This window comes from Copadichromis virginalis, linkage group LG10 (assembly GCF_057382275.1).
Source record: "Copadichromis virginalis isolate Kocher_CV1m ecotype Utaka linkage group LG10, C_Virginalis_male_GT1.1, whole genome shotgun sequence".
NCBI classification, from domain to species: domain Eukaryota; kingdom Metazoa; phylum Chordata; class Actinopteri; order Cichliformes; family Cichlidae; genus Copadichromis; species Copadichromis virginalis.
In genome coordinates this window covers 25,146,252-25,165,241 of record NC_140627.1, presented here as the reverse complement: position 1 = coordinate 25,165,241, position 18,990 = coordinate 25,146,252, and the positions used below count along the sequence as shown (strand labels likewise).

Genomic DNA, 18,990 nt, shown 5'->3' with positions numbered 1-18,990 from the left:
TCCGGCTGCAGATCCCCACTGATCAGCCACGACTATACTACCTGTCTAATATTGTGTACGGCTACGCCTCGTGCTGCCAAAACATCCTGGACGCCTCGATGCATGGGCATAACACATCTTGGGTGTCCTGTGGCGTCTACCGCTGTGAAGTTGGCAGCAGTTTCTTTGGGTCCTGTGGGTTGTGGGTGGGGCATCCAGGGATCGGGCCTGTTCCGGTGCATCTGGCAGATGTTCAGAATTTGGAATTTAAAGGCTGCAACCAGGCTCTTTGTTGTGTTCCTCAAGACATTCCTGACGCCCGCTGTCTTGCTGTGGCGAAGGCCCCTGTCATCGAGGAGTTCCACTGCAATGTTTGGTCAGCGGCAGTATTTAAATTGGCGGTATGTGTGAAAGAACATTTGCATGAATTCCACAGTCCAAGATTTCTCAGCACACTGGAGCTCAATGAGAAGGTATTAAAAGTACTGACAATTCTTCCTGATCAGATCCCTGCTTAAGCTTCTAGAGTAATGTCAGTGCTTCTCTTTATCTAATCTCTTCTATCACTACAGTTCCATTTATATTAAGCTGAAATACCAAACTGGATTTAATTCCAGAAAAAGATTGTCACAAATGAAAATATTTTGCTCTGGCGTACACACAAATGTACCACAAGATGGGTGAGAATACTTTTATCATTATAGTTTTCAAGGCACCACGCTGTGAAAGGATAACTCTTTTATTTATACTCATTTAGACAAGCATTAAAATAATATCTGAAAACCTCATTAGCGCAGCCGGGTTTAGCGACACCAAAACAAATGCCAGGTTCTGTTGTGTTTTTTTTAATTGTACAGCTCGCTTTCTGATGTGTCTAATTTTGATCTGTTCTCTAATATTGCCAAGGGAATAGCCAAACAAATATATTTGCTTACTGCAAAAATGCGTGCCGCGAAAATGCCAAGAATTAGTCACACTGAACTGACAAAAGCCGAGAAGAATGACATTTAAAATGAAATTGAAATCGCTGGCTGTCTTCAGTGAATAAACCCTCGTATTTTAAAGACAGTCATCAGCTGTTGTGGCCATTTGTGCTTGTATAACAACGTATTTCATTCGAAGACTGTTAAAAGATTCATTTCTCTACAGAAGCTGCCAGTGTCAGACATGCGGTAGTCTGGCCAGATGTTCCTATCCTCTCGTCTTAGAGGATTGCCTGTCTGCTCGTCTTAGAAGTTGTTTGAGTTTGTGTCATTAACTCTGGGAGGAAAACATATCTGCCACTCCGTCAAACCATGCATCCCACCCTATAATATCAATTTGTCACTCAGCTAATTAACTATGTGCTCAACATTAAATGTAAAGCACACAAGGCCAGACATAACTGCAAAATGCAAATGTGACATGTCCGCTTTATTGACTTTGAGTCTGCGTGTATTAAGCACCTTATTTAGTAAAGTGGGGAGCTCAAACACATCCAGAACTGACATCCAGACATGCCCTGCAAGCAAAAGACGGCTTTGTCTGAGATATCTAAGTCCAGATATTAATAAAGAACCAAACCTGATTCAGCTCACAATGTTTTGGCGTGCATCTACTTTTTCGGTGGTGATAAAGAGATGCCAACCTCAGCAGAGGTTGGCGAAGGCGTGAGAATTGACGCGATAATGCAGCTTCTGAAAAGAAAAAAAAAAGAGCGTGGTTGCAGTTTGTGGTGTGTTTACTGACATAGTTCATCAAGTTCAACTGCACTCAAACGCAACTTCCAACTTTGTTTTTAATAATTCGTATCGTAATAAACAGCATCAACTTGATTTCCCCGGAGAGATCAGGGTTTATCTGGATCTGCACATCTTCTCTTTACTTTAACAAAGTATTACAAGACTTAAATACACAGACCTTTGTACCAGTTAGAGAAATTGGAAAAGACACAAGGGACTGTACAATATACAGTCAAGTACAGATCTTAGCTCCACTGAAATGTTGTGGGTGGACCTGAAACTGATGATACGTGCAAGAAAACCCTCAAGGTTTTGCAAATAATGGAACTTTGCATGGGAAGAATGGTTAAAATGTCACACGCAGGGGGACATCCATCTATCTTCCTAACTTCTTATCCGATTCAAGGTCGTGGGGGCTGGAGACTATCCTAGCTGTCATGAGGCGAAAGGTCAGATACACCCTGGAGGGGTAATCCAGTGCCCCTTTATGGCCCAGCCAGAGAGAGAGATAACAAGTCATACGGTCAAAGCAATCTCCAGTTAAGCTAAAACACAAGGCTTTGGACTTTGGGAGAATACCCAGAGAGAATCCACGCAAGCACACGGACAACATGCCCCACGCAGAGGGGTCCTAGCCGACTGAAGGATTTAAGCCAGTGTGAGGGAACGGTGATAACCACTGGATCAACATGCAATTATACAAAACACCTACAAGAAGGTTTTTCTGTTAAAAGGGACAAGACGAGCCTCCGAGACCCCCAAGTCGTACTTACTACACAGATGGCTGTTTTGTGTTGCATAAACTGAAAAAGATGGCTTTCCTTGTGGTATTGCCCAAGTAAACCACCTGTATTTGCAGGCTCCGTTTCAAAATGCCTCAAATTTTGCAATCTGCTCGTCCAGTAATGATGCACCACAATCTGTTTTCGTAGCAACATCTCTCTCAAAGAACGACATTTTCCGACAAATTCGCACTTATTCTAAAAATAAAGACTTTATTCTTCAAACCTTAAGTTCTTATTCCCACCGGTGATTTCTGTTATGCTAACTGGTTAAATCGCGCTCATGTTTCCAGTGTAGCTCGGTTTTAAAATGGCAAGTCTTAATGAGCAGAGGGAGGACAACCATGAGACAGGAGGAAAGTCTATATGGAGAGTGAATACGAGAATTGGGAATTGACGAAGACCAGGCAGCTCACCGTATAAAAGCAGCAGAGGAACTCGCTTTTCTCACACTTTCAGGATTCCATCGTCACACACACACACACACACACACACACACACACACACACACACACACACACACAGATACCCTTTCCCTGAATCCCAACTTACTGTCAGTGGTGTCAGAGTCGTTGCTGCTCGTGGAGTATTTTCTCCTCTTCTTTTCGCTCTCCATCTGTTAGGGGGGTGGCAGGCAGGCAGGCAGGCGGGCAGGGAGGGAGGGAGGGAGGGGGGCAAGAGAGAGAGAGAAAAATGACGAGTGAGAAGATGTTCACCATGAAAACACAAGTGTTAATGAAATAATGTGCTGATGGCACCAATCTGTCAGAGCCTCCAGCAGGCAGCCTGCCAGAATAAACTGACTTGATCACCGTTACACATTAGCACTTTGGACTCCCTGGGATACAGTTGTTCCATTTTTCCTCCCACCACCCCACAACCACCACCACCACACATACAGAGGGAATCCTTGTACTAGTCGACAATGAATCCATCCTTTTATTAGCCTTGTATTCACTGCCAGCTTTGGCACAAGACCCTTTCTTATGCATCTGTTTCAATACTGAAGGTACTCCTTTCTTCATTATAATGGAGTGAAACCAAATCAAGTGAGAGCAAAAAAAAAACAAAAAAACACAGGCTTCTCTCATCCAGATAAAATCTAGGACGCTTTCTAAAGCTCTAAGCAGCTGTGTTTCTTTGTGATAAAGCGCACTAAAAAGCAACCTCTATCATCTGGACATCTCTTTCTAATAACAGCATTATGTTCATTTGTCACCTTATCTTTCTAATTCTAAGATAAGCACTGAAAACTAAAATTGAGCTTTGGGCCGCTATTCAGTTTGATCCAGAAGGAATTTGTTCTACTGCAAAGTCACAGCAGTGTTTTAGTGATGGGATTAAAACCTGCTTTCACTCAGTGATGTTTTTTTAAAGAAGTGGGGAAGCAAGCTGTAAAGGCATAGAAGATTATGAGATTTTTGACCACCTTTCGCTTTGTCCTGCAACATTTTTCAATTTCCTTCAAATCCACTGGGAGCCTTCTGTACTAAGAGACGCAAAGGCGCACAAGAGCAAAGCAACTCAGTGGCGATTCCTGCACATTTTCAGTTTTACTGATTGTGGGGTTAAAGGAGCTTGGAAAGAAAAGCGTCTGGACTTCTTTAAGTTGCTTGAAGACGTTTCACCTCTCATCCGAGAAGCTTCTTCAGTTCTAAGGTCAAATGGTGGAGAGTCGCATGATAAGGTGGGGCCAGGTTTCACAATGAACACACCCGAAACTCTGGCTGATTGGGACCCACGCCCAGTTTCACACCTTGGCTCAGGCGATTAGAGGATCATCAGGGGGTCCTTTTGTCCCTCTGTGGGGGGATACTCCCACTAGGTTTATATCTGGGACTCTCCACCATTTGACCTTAGAACTGAAGAAGCTTCTCGGATGAGAGGTGAAACGTCTTCAAGCAACTTAAAGAAGTCCAGACGCTTTTCTTTCCAAGCTCCTTTGACTACGATGACCTGGATGACTGAGAACCTTCACAGACTGATTGTGGGGTTACAATGAAAGGCCTGCAGGGAGAGCAGGAAGCAGGTAAAAGAGAATGTAGAGAGGTGGAGGCACGCTCTGGAGAAAAAAAGGAGTGAAAGTCAGTAGAAACAAGACAGAATACATGTGTGCGAAATAGAGGGAGGTGTAATGATGAAGATTACCTGGGGTCAACCATCCAAAGCAACAAGAGAGGTAAAGAAGAGAGCGCAGGCAGGTTGGTGAGGGTGGACACGAGTGTAGTGGGGGGGGGGATGTTTGACAGCAAGAGTTAAAGGGAAGGTCTACAAAATGCTTACGAGTTTAAAAGACCAGGATGAGCATCAGAGTACGTGAGAGGGACAGCTCAGGTTGAACCATTTGGAGACAACGCTGGTGAGGCAAGGCTGAGATGGCTTGGATGTGCACAGAGGAGGTGTAGTGGATATATTCAACAAAGGATATTAAATTTTGAGTTGTCAGGCGGGAGGAAAAAAGGAAGTTCACAGCAGAGGTTCACGGATATAGTGAAGAAGGATGTGCAGAGGGTGGTTGAGACAGAAGAGGATGCCAGGGGGGAATCAGAAGAAGATGAAGATGAAGTTGAAGGAAAAAGAAGAAGAGTTGACAAAGAGGTATACGGTGCTCTACCGAAACCTCCTCGCTACTGCTTTGCAGATGTTTGTATATGAGGCAGTGATTTGCCTGCAAACAGTCATCAACAGTAATCAAAATGTGAAAAGTGCGACAGAAACATCTGCCTTCAAAGTAAAGCTTTCGAAACATGTTTGCAATACTAAGGAACAACTTGTACAATGAAAGTGTTTCTAATTTTCACAGCTTCACTACCGCTCAACAAGTAGCGGCGGGAGGTTAACAAAAAAATCATGCGGTGGTCTTTAGGTCTAAAAGACCAACAAACAGAAACTAAAGGGAGCAAGGTAACGTAAACAGACTGGAAGTAAAAGCATATTTCTATAGAAATTCTCCGCTTTGTGTTGTTTTTTGAAGATCGGAAACGCCTTCGATGTGCTTATATGACGTAAAAGACTGCAAACACTCGATATAAGCGAGAAAACTCCAAAGGACTCCTTCATCTTATGAGAACCAAGAATACAGAAAGTTTGCCTCCTCCGCAAAAAGACTGCAAAACACTTGAGTCATAAAGGATATCGCTCAACATGAATGGGCCCCTGCCAAGAGATCAGCTTACTGTACATAACACAGCAGATGCATTTAGTGTATCAGGGAGATACTCAACTTTATTATCTAACAACCGTTAATTTCAGATGTAACCATTTTAAGCTGGTTTTATTTTTTAATTAGAACAGATACATGCAGTGCAAATTTAAAAGCCACCGGGTACCCATATCCACAGTAGCCTTCCAATTATGTAATTTAGCTTCTTATGTATATTACAGCAAGCATCTGCCTTGCTGTAATATACATACATAATAAAGCCCCCTCAGGCTTTATTAATGATTCTAATATTGAAATTGAAATATTTATTTCAATTCAAATTCAAAATACTGTTAAATAACTTTTTTGTCGATTTCAAATATTTAGCCAAAAATTGGTTTTGATTAGCCAACAAAAGTTTCCCCAAAAGCCGTTAAGCAACTTTGTAAATAAACGTATCCCTTTGAAGCCAAATGTATATTTGATACATGAGGTTTTGCGACTTCTACACCATGAGATGTAAAAGGAGCTAAATAAATGGCACATTTTATGCAAAAAAAAGATTGAAAACAAATTAAAAAATAACATATTCAACAAATTACTTTTTTTATTTTAGTCAAAAGGTTCAATAAACACTCCATTTAAAAATATCTGGAGACCCTCTTTTCGTAATGAAATAAACTATGTGTTTATAATATTTGTGAACGCTCTAGAGGAAATTGCATTCTTCACTCAAGCAAAGAGATTGACAGTCTGTGTCGTGTCAAAAATCACTTAAGCTTCGGCATCTTTTGCCACCCTGAATTTGAGCATTTCTTAATTGTAAAATGTGGGCAAAGATCAGAAGGAACCCACAGGCATGAAAGTCAAAATGCTGTCAGATCAGCACACAAATAAATGCAAAGTCAGACACATAAATGTTAACGATGGTATACTATAATGAGAGACTAAAAATAAAGCTTACTTTCACAAACTGAGTTTAATTTAAAATCCATCTCTGGCTAGAATCGAATAGAAAGAATAGTGAAGAGAAAAAGGGGGTGGGGACAAACAGCCCAATAAAATGTTGTTAATCTATTGCCTGCTGTTAGCTTGAGGGTCAAAGGGGAAAAAAGAGGGTATAGGTCAAGAGAGTCTGAAGGAGACAGAGACTGAGCTAAAGAAAAAGGAAAAGATAAAGTCCAGAAAAAAGGGGTTTTAGCGTATTTCCAAACTGAAGGAGGAAGCCTAAAAGAGGAGCTGTCTTACAACCTTCAGAGTGGGGAGGAGAGATTTATGTGCCAGTAAAACTGGGCTATTCCCTCTTAAATGGGGCTCTTCCTGTAGCCTGGCCTCCCCGCCTGTCCTGCACACACTTAAGTACTCTGACATTTATGCTGACGAAAACAAAAAAAACAAAAAAACGCCGCGCTTCTTTGCTGCCTGTGACCATTTCCACTCCAGAGTCCTGCCATTTCACTCTTCCCCTCTTCCTCCCCCCTTCCCGTCTTTACTTGCCTTACAATAACAGGGACACGGAGTCTGTGGAGTAAGGTTAAGTACATTATTGACTTCCTCAACCTCTGTTGCCTTTCTCTCTCTCGCCGTATTTCCACCTCTTCCCATCTGTCTAGCTTTACCTCGTCTTCCTGCCTTTGAGGGGAGTTGTTAAGTACATCACCGACTTCCTCCGGCTACGACTGTCTGACTTCGAGTCTGCACGCTTGGATCCATCTCAGGGTTTCCCCTCGCCTATTAAACTCGCAGACGACCCACTTAAACCACGCTCGGGCTACCAATGCGTTTTGGTTTTTTTCTTTCTTTCCATGTGCAGCTCAGTCATTTCTCTCCTGACCGCTTAAAGGAAAATGTCAACGCTGAGAAAATAAGACATAAAATAAGTTTGAGGGTCTATGTTTTACACCAACCTGCTAAATGAGTCATTTTGGGAGTGTTTTAAAGCAACTGCAACAGAGACATTTTGAGGCACGGGCTCGAATAAGCACAAAGATTCAGAGCTTGAGCTTCAGACGACCTGGTTTGCGGTTTGAGCCGGCCGGTCAATTTACTGAGCACTAAAAACAACCAGGTGTCTCTCTTGTAAAACGCTGGTTTTTATTCTATTTATTTATTTTTCTGTGCGAGTTGAGCAAACCACAGCGTGTGCGCATTAGCATCTCCTTTTCCAGCTGCCTAATAACACACACAGTGATGTCGCTCAACAGCCTGACCAAAGATCAACAGCAGGAGCTGGTGATGACAAGAACGAGGTGGTAAACCCAAACTGAATGAAAACACACCAAGAAGAAGGTGCAGAGCGTACGTCAGGAAACCTTTTGCAGTCGAGAGACACAAAAGGATTATTCACTGGATCCCACGAGAGTTTAAAGAGCATCAATCAAGGTATGCAAAATGTCCTGGCATTTTAAAATGTCTACAAGGACATCTCATACTACAGCTCTACCAGTGCACTGAAAAGAAACTAACTGGATTAATTTACAGCATGATTGGGTATAAAAAGAGCATCTTAGAGAGGGAGAGCTTCTCTGAAGTAAAGATGAGCAGCAGTCCCTCACTCTGAAAAAAAAAAAGAAAGAAAGAAAAAACCTGCAGTTCTGGAACAATTTCCGAATAATGTTCCCTGAAGTAGAACTGACTTTGAATATCTCATCATCTGCCGTGCACAGATTCAGGAAATATGGAGAAAAGGCTGATAATAATAATGTCTGTGTCCTCGGGTGGCACTGCATCAAAAACAGACGTGATTCTGTCGTGGAAATCACAACATGAGCTCAGAAAAACTGCCAGAAATCACTAAAAACAGTTCACTTCGCTATCATGCAAAGAAGAGCCAACATGTGAACACGGTCTGGATACACCGCCGTCTTCTCTCGGGCTCATTTAAAATGGACTGTGGAAAAGTGGAAAAATGTTGTTTAAAGAAGACGAACAGTGAAGTTCTTTCTGTAAAACACAGACGCAGCATCTTCCCAGCTAAAGAGGAGCGGGACTATCAGGCTTTTGTTAGCACTCAGCTCAAAAACTTTAACCTCTGATGGTATCGGTGTGCAACAGTGCCTACTGAACTGGCACATTTGGAAATGCACCATCAATACTAAAACATATATACAGGTGTTAGAGCAACATATGCTCCCATAATGTCTTTTTTGCATATTTCAGCAATACGATCAACAGCATCCTTCATCTTGTCATGGTCCCCGTGTCTGCCCGGCCGGCTCCACAAGGCCACATGTGTTTTGTGTACATTCTCCTCTCTCCTCCCCGCCAGGGCGGAGCTCACTGAAAGCTCCCGCCTTTGGCACACACACCTGCATCTCGTCAGGCTCTAATTATGGGTTGGACTCTTGAGGCCGGGACGCAGACAGCCTCACCGCTGGATGATTGTGCTGGACACGTCAGTAAACCTTAGCCTGGTATCCTTAAGCGTTGTGGACCTGCTGTGATCTCTGTGTAACCCTCTTTTCTCCTGTGCACAGTTTCCCCGGACCCATGACCAACCTGTTGTTTGAACCGTTGTAAAGAAGAAGAGCTAGCATGTATGTGACTCCTATCCCGGACTTCCCTTTCGGACCCAGGACCCCCGCTCCCCTCACTGTATATATCTGCACCTGGTGACTGTGTAAATAAACGTTGTTTTCCCCTGAACTCTGCTCTGCGCCTGAGTCCTACCACACCGCATGACACATCTATTAGAACAGCATGGCTTCACAGTAGAAGAGTCCAAATGCTGGACTTGGACTCACCAATTGAAAATATTTGACACATCATAATATGAAAAGAAAAAAAGACAAAGAAGACAGAGGACTGTTGAGCAGCTAGAATCCTCTATCAGACTAGAATGGGACGACATTCCTCTCTAAAGTCCAGCAGCTGCTCTCCTCAGCTCCCACACATCTACAGGCTGTTGTTAAAAGAACAGGCGATGTTACACAGTGGTAAACATGGCTTTGTCCCAACTTTTTTCAGATGTGTTGCCATGCCATTTTTCTTCTGTTCCGCTGTAAATAAAATAAGGGTTTATGAGATTTGCAAATAACTGCATTCTGTTTTTATTCATATTTAACCGGTATCCTTTTTTTGGAATTGGGGTTGTAGAGAAAGCCGGAAATATTAAAATTAGGGATTCTGGGGTTGCTTATCCTGGCTCACAGTCGCGACCCGTGTTTGATGTAATGCATAGAAAGTGTGCTTTTGGTACCGTCACAACTCAAAATCTTGTCATGGCAAACCTTCTAATATTTCTATAACAGGTTAAAAAGATATTTCCAGGAAAAAAAACCTGCATGCAACACAGTCGGAACGCTGTAGAGTCGTTAATATAGTTTACTTTAAAATTTTGAATGGCAAAGGTCAACGGCTTGTTTAGTTTTAAAATAAATAAAGATGTAGGGAAAAAAACTATTACCTAAAGCGACTCTTTCAGCTTGTCTTTTGTGTTGACCAAGGCCTCGAGGTAGCGGCTGCTGGTTGCAAAACAGCATAGGCGTAAATAATGCGACAATTATTGCACAGGAGGTTTTGCATTTAACAGATGGTTGATTACAGAGCCATTCAACCAGACTCTTGTCTTTACAGAGGAAGGGAATGTTTGCACCCTGGCACTGTGAGCTAGCTTCTGACACTTGGATTTCATTTGGTTTGCTGTTAATGCTAACAAGCTGTTACTTAGTGAAGTACAAAATCCCGAAACTTATTCCCCGTTGTGTGAAGACAGTCCAAAGCGATTTCTGTATAATGTTAGAGTAGCAGTTGGAGAGCTGGGTTCATTTTACTTAATCACAGCCCACTTCTGGTTCCAATTGTGGTGTTTTTTTAGTCCTGCAACTGGTAGGCAAGCAGTACATTTAAGCAGTAGCCAGGCGCTCATATGTTTTGGACTGAATTATAAAGAGTTTTCCTCTTAAGGCTGCACCATTTCCCTTTCTTTTTCAATTTTTTTCACTGAACTGACCAGAACGACAAAGCGTTGTCAGCCAATCTGGCAAATTTTGGCCGCTCAAGTTATTTAACCTACCAACCATTTTCAAAATACAAAAAATAAAGGATTAATTGTTCTATTTTGCCCATTAAAATCTCACCTGTTATTTAAGATGCTGCTGGTATCTTTAGTTAACCAGACATAAAGCTATCATGAGGGCTGAAGCTGTGATTGTAAGCTTAGCGGACAGTCTCTTTAACCTCCTGTCCTGTGGTAACCCAGCATTTCTCAATGCATGCGTAAAGGGGGAATTGCTGGCCCGTTTAAGTGAAAGACTTGACAGTAATTGGAAATGTCACTGTATCGCCTTAAAAATCCCCCTCCCCTCCTGTTTTTTTGGGGGGAGCAGAATCACCTAAGGCAGAAAGCAGACCAACGGCTCAACAACTGCCAAGAACAGCCACTAAGTTCATTTTCTCAATTTTTCTCTCCAGCTCTGGCTCACTTTTTCTATATCTGCACCTGATACCCTTCCTTTCCTTTCACTCAGTCGCCCGACCTTACTTCCTATTTTCTACTGTATGTCTCTCCGTCCTCCTTCCTCTCATGCAGTATGCACAACCGTGTCTTCAATCAGTTCGGTGAATCCCACCTTAGCCTGCAGATTGAGATATTTTGTGTTCTACAGAGAGACGGGGTGGGTGAGGGAGAAAAGGAGAGGGAAACGACTCGCAAATGTACAACTTTATATCTATCAGTGCAGCGAAGCAAACACCAGGTCTGCACTGGGTTACGTCCTGAATCGAAAACCAAAAAGAAAGAGACAAAAGGAGAGAAACAAGAGGGAGTATGTGATGGTCTGCCTTCTTGCCAAAAGGCTACAACAGATGGTACGGCATGCTTTTATCTCTGGAGCCAGAATGGTTTAAATCACTTTTTTATATAATTGAATCTATTTTTAATTTGACTTTTGACTTTCCTTTTGCTGCTTACCCATAGTGCTGACTAAAACGGCAGCTAACCACGAAAGCAGTTTATGAAATCTTTTATATTATTTTTTGGTGAGCTCCTCTGAATGAAGTACTTGATTGTAAAGGACACTGTGACTTTCACATTTCTAAGAGCAGAAAAAACAAGCATCCTACATTTAATGCTTACGCATCATGGTCACCTATAACTAATGGTTGAAACTTTTATACTCACAAGTCTTTTCTCCGAATTAAGATGTATTTTTTTCACCGTACATAAACGTAATGTATTCATCTGTATCTATTTTGCCTGACACATGAGGACCCTGTACAAACACACTGAAAGTAGAGCTCAACATTAGCTATTTGCCAATATATCAGTGTAAAACATCTGATATCAGTCGGGCCTGTTCCCAGTGGAAGGACTCCACCTGGACTTACCAAACTATTAATGGACAGAATTTCAAGACCAACCCTCTGTTTTTTGCAGATGATGTGGTTCTTTTGGTTTCATCAGACACTGACCTCCTGATCACACTGGGACGATCTACAGCCAAGCAGGATTGAGAATTAGCGCCTCCAAGTCTGAGATTATGGTTCCCAGCTGGAAAAGGTTGGATTGCCCACTCCTGGATGAGCTGCTGCCCCAATTGGAGAACATTATCTCAGGGTTAGGTTCAGGAATAAGAGAGCAGAGGAGCAGGAGAGTGGCCTGCAGATTGGCACAGCATTGGCAGGGATGGGGATGACATACAAATCTACTTTGGTGAAGAGAGAGCCAAGTGTGAAAGCAAAGCTATTGACTTGCCACTCGATTCACAATCCCTCCCTCACCTATGGTCGGGATCTGTGACTCGTGACAGAATAAGATCACAGATACAAGCTACTGAAATGGGCTTCCTCTAGAGGGTGATCCCAGATAAGGAGCAGGATGAACATTAAGTTGCGAGCAGATTATTTTTAGATTATTTCGTAGGTAATGATGTCTAATCTGATCAAACTAACTGCCATAATATCGAGCCATCTTACTGTAGCCGTAAAACATACGTGAATATCAACTTGTTAATTAAAACTATTGGAATTAAAAAGAAACGTAAAAAGAAGCCAGCTGGCTTTAAGTGAACAGTGTGATATTTGGCTGCCAGCCACTGAGGGAAATCCCAGCAAAGAGAAACATCCTCATATCATATTTACAACGGCAAAGGCCGAGGCATTATGTTGCAGGAACCTTCAAAAAGCAGATTACAGGACTTTGTTGCCTGATGTCATTTATTATCAGTCCTATGAGACTGTTTTATTTGAGTGCATCAAACAGCCCCATGTTTTATGATGCAGTGCTATGCGTATCAGTCGACAGCTGCAGCACATTTGGATGTATTGTACCGAATTATACTGCATCAATGCATCATTTTAGATATAATGTAATACATGATAATATAGAGCCAAGTAGTCAATTACCCAACAACTTTCCATATCTGTTAAAAAACATATTATATTTTTAAGAAATAAATGTGAGACAGTCTTTTATGATATGTTTGGATTTAAGATTCTTTATTAAAAAGCAACAGTCAAAAATCCAAAATCCAAACAATCTGAAGCACTGGGAAAAATACTGGGAAGTACTTTCTATTACTCTGTAGCCCAAAAATTATAGATGACTTAAATAGTGCTCTATCAGAGCACATTGTTGCATTCATGTGTTTCACTCCATCACAATGCTGTTGGTTTGTGTTGCATTATGTTCCCGTACTATAATAGCTCTGCACTCCGTCAGAGTTGAAGCAGGACAATAGCTGGAGGCAGCCAGCTGTCAGAATCAATGAAACCCTGTTGTACAAAGAGGAGAAGACCATCAAACAGAATGAAATATTTAACTATGTCACGAACTGATGTGATTTGGTGTGGCTAAACAGGTCTAAAGAAAAGGAAGGAATTAAGTTTAGGAAAGAGCAGAGAGAAGGACTGAGGTATCGGGAATTCCAGATCAATACAGCAGAGAGTTCACAGAGCTCGGAGGTTAAACCGACCGGGAGACTATTAAAAAAAAATTCAGAGGAAGACAGAGGAGCTGCAGAGGCAAACAGCAGTCTGTTAGCCTCGCACAACAGAAATCTGAGTGTAATGACAACAAATTAGAAGTATGAACAAACACTTAAACCATAAAAGAATTTTAAAGTACATTAAACAAAACCACATTTCCTATTGATCTGGTTCATTTAAAAAAAATGCATCACAACCTGGTCTCCATTTCATCTAATTCAGAATTAGTTAAATTCAGTAACCAAAAAAAAAACCAAGCGTACAGGCAAAGAGACGGAGACCACATTCAAATACTCACTCATACACACTGTAGGTGTTGACATGCTATCCGCTGCCCTGTGGCCCAAGTATGTAACAAAAAAAGAGCCAAAAGAGTTATGGTTTCTCTTTTTCTCTAATTTTCACCATTTTGCCTCTTTACACCACAACAGATATCAGAGGAAACAATCAGAGCGCAACTGAAGGGAAGACTCTCGGCTGTAATTCAAAGGGTTGCCCAAAATTATTGTATTACACAGTGAGGACTTAAGGCTTGAATGAAATTGGACAATTCCCTGTTTCATGAGCCAGATGTGATTTTTTTTTCTTCATTTTTTCCCATAAATAAAGCTTGTTAAAAGTCTGGAGTTAATTCCAAATGTGGTATTTGCTATTGGAAGCTGTTTCTGGGAACCACAACATCCAGTCACAGGAGGACCAAATGCATGTGAAACAGGCAAATAATTAACTTAATTAACAACAATAATAATAATAATAACTCAGACAAAATGCAGGATTATTAGGAATGACCAAATCAGTGGCCGCTGAGCTCGACATCATGACCAACCATAGATGTCCACAGACTCCCACAAAGGTAGATGAGCGCAGGATCCTTTCAATGATTTACATTTTTATGTGATCTGCCCGGGACTACAGACGTAAATGAGCAGTTTTGCTCCAGGAAGGAGGTATATTATTCTCCAAGCCCATCATAAGGCACACAAGGCTCATACTGATGATCACCAGAGTGGACAGAAGAAACTAAGATCAACCTGTACCCGAATGGTGGGAACTTGGAATGGGCTACAAGCCTATGCATAACGCAGTACCTGCAAAACATACCGGTGTCACGGGGATGCATGGATGTGTGGCTTCCAGTCACATTGGGTTACTATAATTATTGATGGCGTGACAGAAAGCAGAAGCAGACAGAAGCTCTCTGCGGTATATAGAGCTATTCTTTCAGGCATGTGACAGTAGTGATGGAAAATTACCCAAAACATACTGTTAATGTAAACCCAGAAGTTTTTAAAGGTAAGGAAGCAGAATCTTCTTCAGTGGCTGAGCTGATCACATGATCTCAACCTTATTAACTATGTATTTTACAACCAGAGAACAAAACTGAAGGCAGAAAAGCAAACTACAAATGAAGACAGCTACAATAAAGGCCTAGCAATGCATTACAAATTGTGATGTCTGTGGTTTCCAGACATCAGGCAGTCTTAACAAAGTGTTAAAAATAATCAGTTAAATTTTTCCAATTATATTTAAGCCCCTGAAAATAGGGTAGTGTGTATAAAAATGGATGTTATTCCTCAGTGGTTAATTAACTTAGCTTCAATGAATTAAGGCTGAGCGTCTGCACCTTAATTGCATCTTGATTGTTCCATACGCAGGAAAACTACAAAAAACATCCAAAATTTTTCCACATCAAACCGCGTGTCCCAATTAATATGCAGGAATGGTGTGATTGATCCAGTGGTAATCATCCCTTTGCTTAACGTTAAGATGTTACTATCAGCCTTTAAAGTCTGCCTTCAAAAACCAGTCCGGTCTCCTTCAGCTCAGATTAATTCAGATTAGCTGTCATGTGCAATCTAGTCCATATTACTCTAGCAGAATCCACTGGTGTGACTTATTTTTTCCCCAGTTACTCTGGCTGATTACACTTCTGCTGAGATTAAAACTAGGTGGAGCTTTGCTGCGTAATGCTCTGGATACAAATATGTATACGCACACACACGTATGTTGCGCGTATGTGTGCACGCGCACGTGTCGGTGAGTTTTACCGGGCTTAGAAAGACACCTTAGGTATTAGCTGGTATAAGCCACATTTTCTGTTCATGGTTTTTCTGTCAGCCCAAACCATTTACAGTGAGAAGGTTGACTAATGCATGCTGGGAAAAGCCAAGTTGCCTGGGGAGCTAATTAATTGGCTGACTATGACACTGCTGAGAGCACTGTGTCTGACTGAATGTTTAAAGGGGACTGTCCTCTGAAATGTGCAACATATAAGGCTTGAGAAAAAGGCCGTACGCGGGCAGCGAACAGCAGGTGGGAAAGAAATTCATGACTCAGCTGGTTTTAGCAGTTCATATAGAGTAGAGTGAGCTACAGCACAGACACCAAGTACGCATGCTCCTCAAAGACGAAGGATGAATTCACATTCGTGCATGTTAGAAGCAAGATTTCAGAAACTTTATTCACTTTGAAAGGTGTACCATCGAGTCTGTACAATTAAATCACATTTATTAAAAATGCTCCAGTGCATGCACTCACCAATCTAACTGCACTGTGAAAGCAGCAAGCAAAGGAGGTGCAGCCTGTCAGCTCACATCAAAATGAAGGAGAAAGTACTCCTTGGTGAAATTACCACAGTTAGCCATAAAAAGCGAATGTCCCTTAGGTGTTTTTGGGAGTTCGCTTCACTTGTTTAAATTTGTTTGTGACGTTTCTCACAAGAAGCCGCTGAGAATCTAAAATGGCAAAACTAAAGTAAACAAAGCTTGGGAATTTTCACACACCAAATTAAAATTTCTTGAATTAAAAGACCAGGGTTTAGTCACCAGACAAAATAAGGCACAGATAAATATATGATGTAAATTGGTAACCCGTTAAGGCAAGGAGGTCTGATGCCTTCCTAAAACATATGCTACAACGTTTGGGCAGTGAATACAGTCGTCATTCCAAATAATACTATAAGAAACACCGATTTTTGAAGTCATGAAACTCTCATGATCTCCAAAGCTGATAAATGGTCTGTATTTGTACAGCGCTTTACTAGTCCCTAAGGACCCCAAAGCGCTTTACACATCCAGTCATCCACCCATCCACACACATTCACACACTGGTGATGGCGAGCTACATTGTAGCCACAGCCACCCTGGGGCGCACTGGCAGAGGCGAGGCTGCCGGACACTGGCGCCACCGGGCCCTCTGACCATAACTCACGGAAAGAGCGCGGCGAGACTGCTTTGAGCTGATACAGGCAACAGTAATTCAAATAACTGTTCGTTACAACCAAGTTATGCAGAAGACCATCTCTGAACGCAGCAGAAGACCTCACCAGATGGGACTGGTGTCAGATAAGAACAGGAAATTGAGGCTGTAGTTTTCAGACGATCACCAAAATTGGGCAATAGAAGAAGCATGAAAAAAGTTTACTGTCATATTAATATGGACCAAAATCTCTGAGAAATGTTTCCAGTCACAAACAATTAACACAGTTCTCAAGAAAAAAGAGGGTTGAACCCAGTAATAGCACAGCAGACCTCATAAAGTCACATGAATAAAATCCTAAAGTAATAGGATACATTTAAAAGTAATCAGACCTAATTCTGTGTATGCTAGCACAGGCTTTAAACTCTTTATCCCTAAGAACGTTTAGGAGAAAATTCAAAGCCCCAAAGCTGCAAGTTTTATTTAGTACCTTAATTCTAAAACCATGTTAACACTTAAAGAAGTTCCCAAAAGTAAAGCTAATACTGACAGCATGCATGGCATCCTGCAGAGTTTCACAGTCCACTCTTGTGATCATTTTATAGGGATCACTGTGTGTCGCTGCAGCCAGTAAAACTTCATCAGCACCGTTATTAAGTGAGCAGATGCTACTACAGCTGAAAACGGGAAATAAGGTGTCATAAAAAAAGCACTGTTTGCTTTAGAACATCTTGACAGCAGCATACGGCCCACCTCGGGCAAGAGTAAATGTGTAAAGGTATTGCACTCAGATAGTCAAATCCGATCTGTCAATCACACCGTGAGTGGGACTGTGCCACCTTTCCACGCTTCAAATTTTCCGTCAGTTTTGTCACTTCCTTTGGAAGTAAGTTTCCTCTAAACAAAAGCAAGACTAAAACTTTCACATCATTTAAAATAACAAGGGATGCTATAACAACAAAGATTTTTCCTGTAGAGCAGCTGACGGGTGATTTCTTTCTGATAACTGAATGAATTCTTTCATCTATAAAACTAAAACTAAAAAAATACAATTCTAAAAACAAGGAAATAAACCAGGGAAAAGCAGAAAATACATTAAGGAGCGTTGAAATAAAAAATGTGCTCGCTTTGCTTTAAATACCTTATCAATACTCTAAGTCCACAGCATTTCACTTCCTCTCAACTGAGCGATTGATTGAGGGTCTGAGATTAATCACGGCTAGTTAACCCACGTGTGATCGTGTGCAGCTCAACGCACATTTGCATCGTAAAAGATTATTCGAGTTTTTATTTGGCCTAGTCTGATTTAAAAAAAAAAAAAAAAGAGTCTTTCTTCTCCGTCCCCCAGCTTCCAGATCTATGATTGGCTGCATCCCATTTGTCATCCTGTCCATCCGTCTGTCTGCCTATAAGCTTGCCATCTGTCTTTCTGTCTGTCTGACTGCTTGACTCTTTGCTTCTCTGCCCGTCTACCCATTTGCCTGCCATCTGTTTAACTGTCTGCAAGTATGTCGCTCCTCTGCTTGGCTGTCTGTCTGTCCCCAGTCAGAGAGAGACAGACTGTGGATGACGGTGCACTTACTTCAGCAGGAAAACACTAGTCGGTGGCCGGTGTCTGTTTTAGCACTGTGCAGCACTTAAGGTCAGCACAACAACGGTTACCATGATGGCGATCTATTATTAAGAGACTGTAGCTGTAGAAGCCCAGTGAGCGCACACACACACACACACACACACACACACACACACACACACACGTGCAGCCCTCTCTTGAGATGAGCATGCAGTCTGGCTGTCAGAAGAAAACAGATCCATCAACAATAACACATTAAGTGACTGCTGGAACATCTGGGCACGTATGCACGACCTAAGAGAGGCTGGGATACATGCTGGTTTATTATTCATAAAGAGAAACAAGCATATAAAAATGAATAGTTAAACAGTGCAAATGAGCAAAGGTGCTCTGCAGCTGCACGCACGTACACGCGCCGAAATGACGCAAGCACCAACAACAACAAAACCCGGGAAGTAAAGCTTCCTGTCATTCAGCGCACACGAACACACAGACACACAAACACAAACAGTTGGCCAGTGCTCAGCACTCCTCGACTTGCCAGAGGTCAGTCGGTTTGATAAAGAATCCTTGCATATAAATTGCTTCATAACAAGCCATCTCTCTGAGGCAGTGCTCCGTGTGCGTGCGGGAGAAGATTTGTGTATTTGTGCATTTAATGTGTGTGTT

At 41.8% G+C, this 18,990-nt stretch overlaps 1 protein-coding gene across 2 annotated transcripts in view; it reads right to left on the bottom strand.

Annotated features, from left to right (window-relative positions):
* jade2 (jade family PHD finger 2) overlaps positions 1-18,990 on the bottom strand; it is a 221,807-nt gene that overhangs the window by 188,262 nt on the left and 14,555 nt on the right. For both annotated transcript variants that reach the window (XM_085470801.1, XM_085470802.1), the window contains exon 2: positions 3,035-3,098. In XM_085470801.1, coding sequence (XP_085326927.1) covers positions 3,035-3,098 — 64 coding nt within the window. The remainder of the gene's footprint in view (positions 1-3,034; positions 3,099-18,990) is intronic.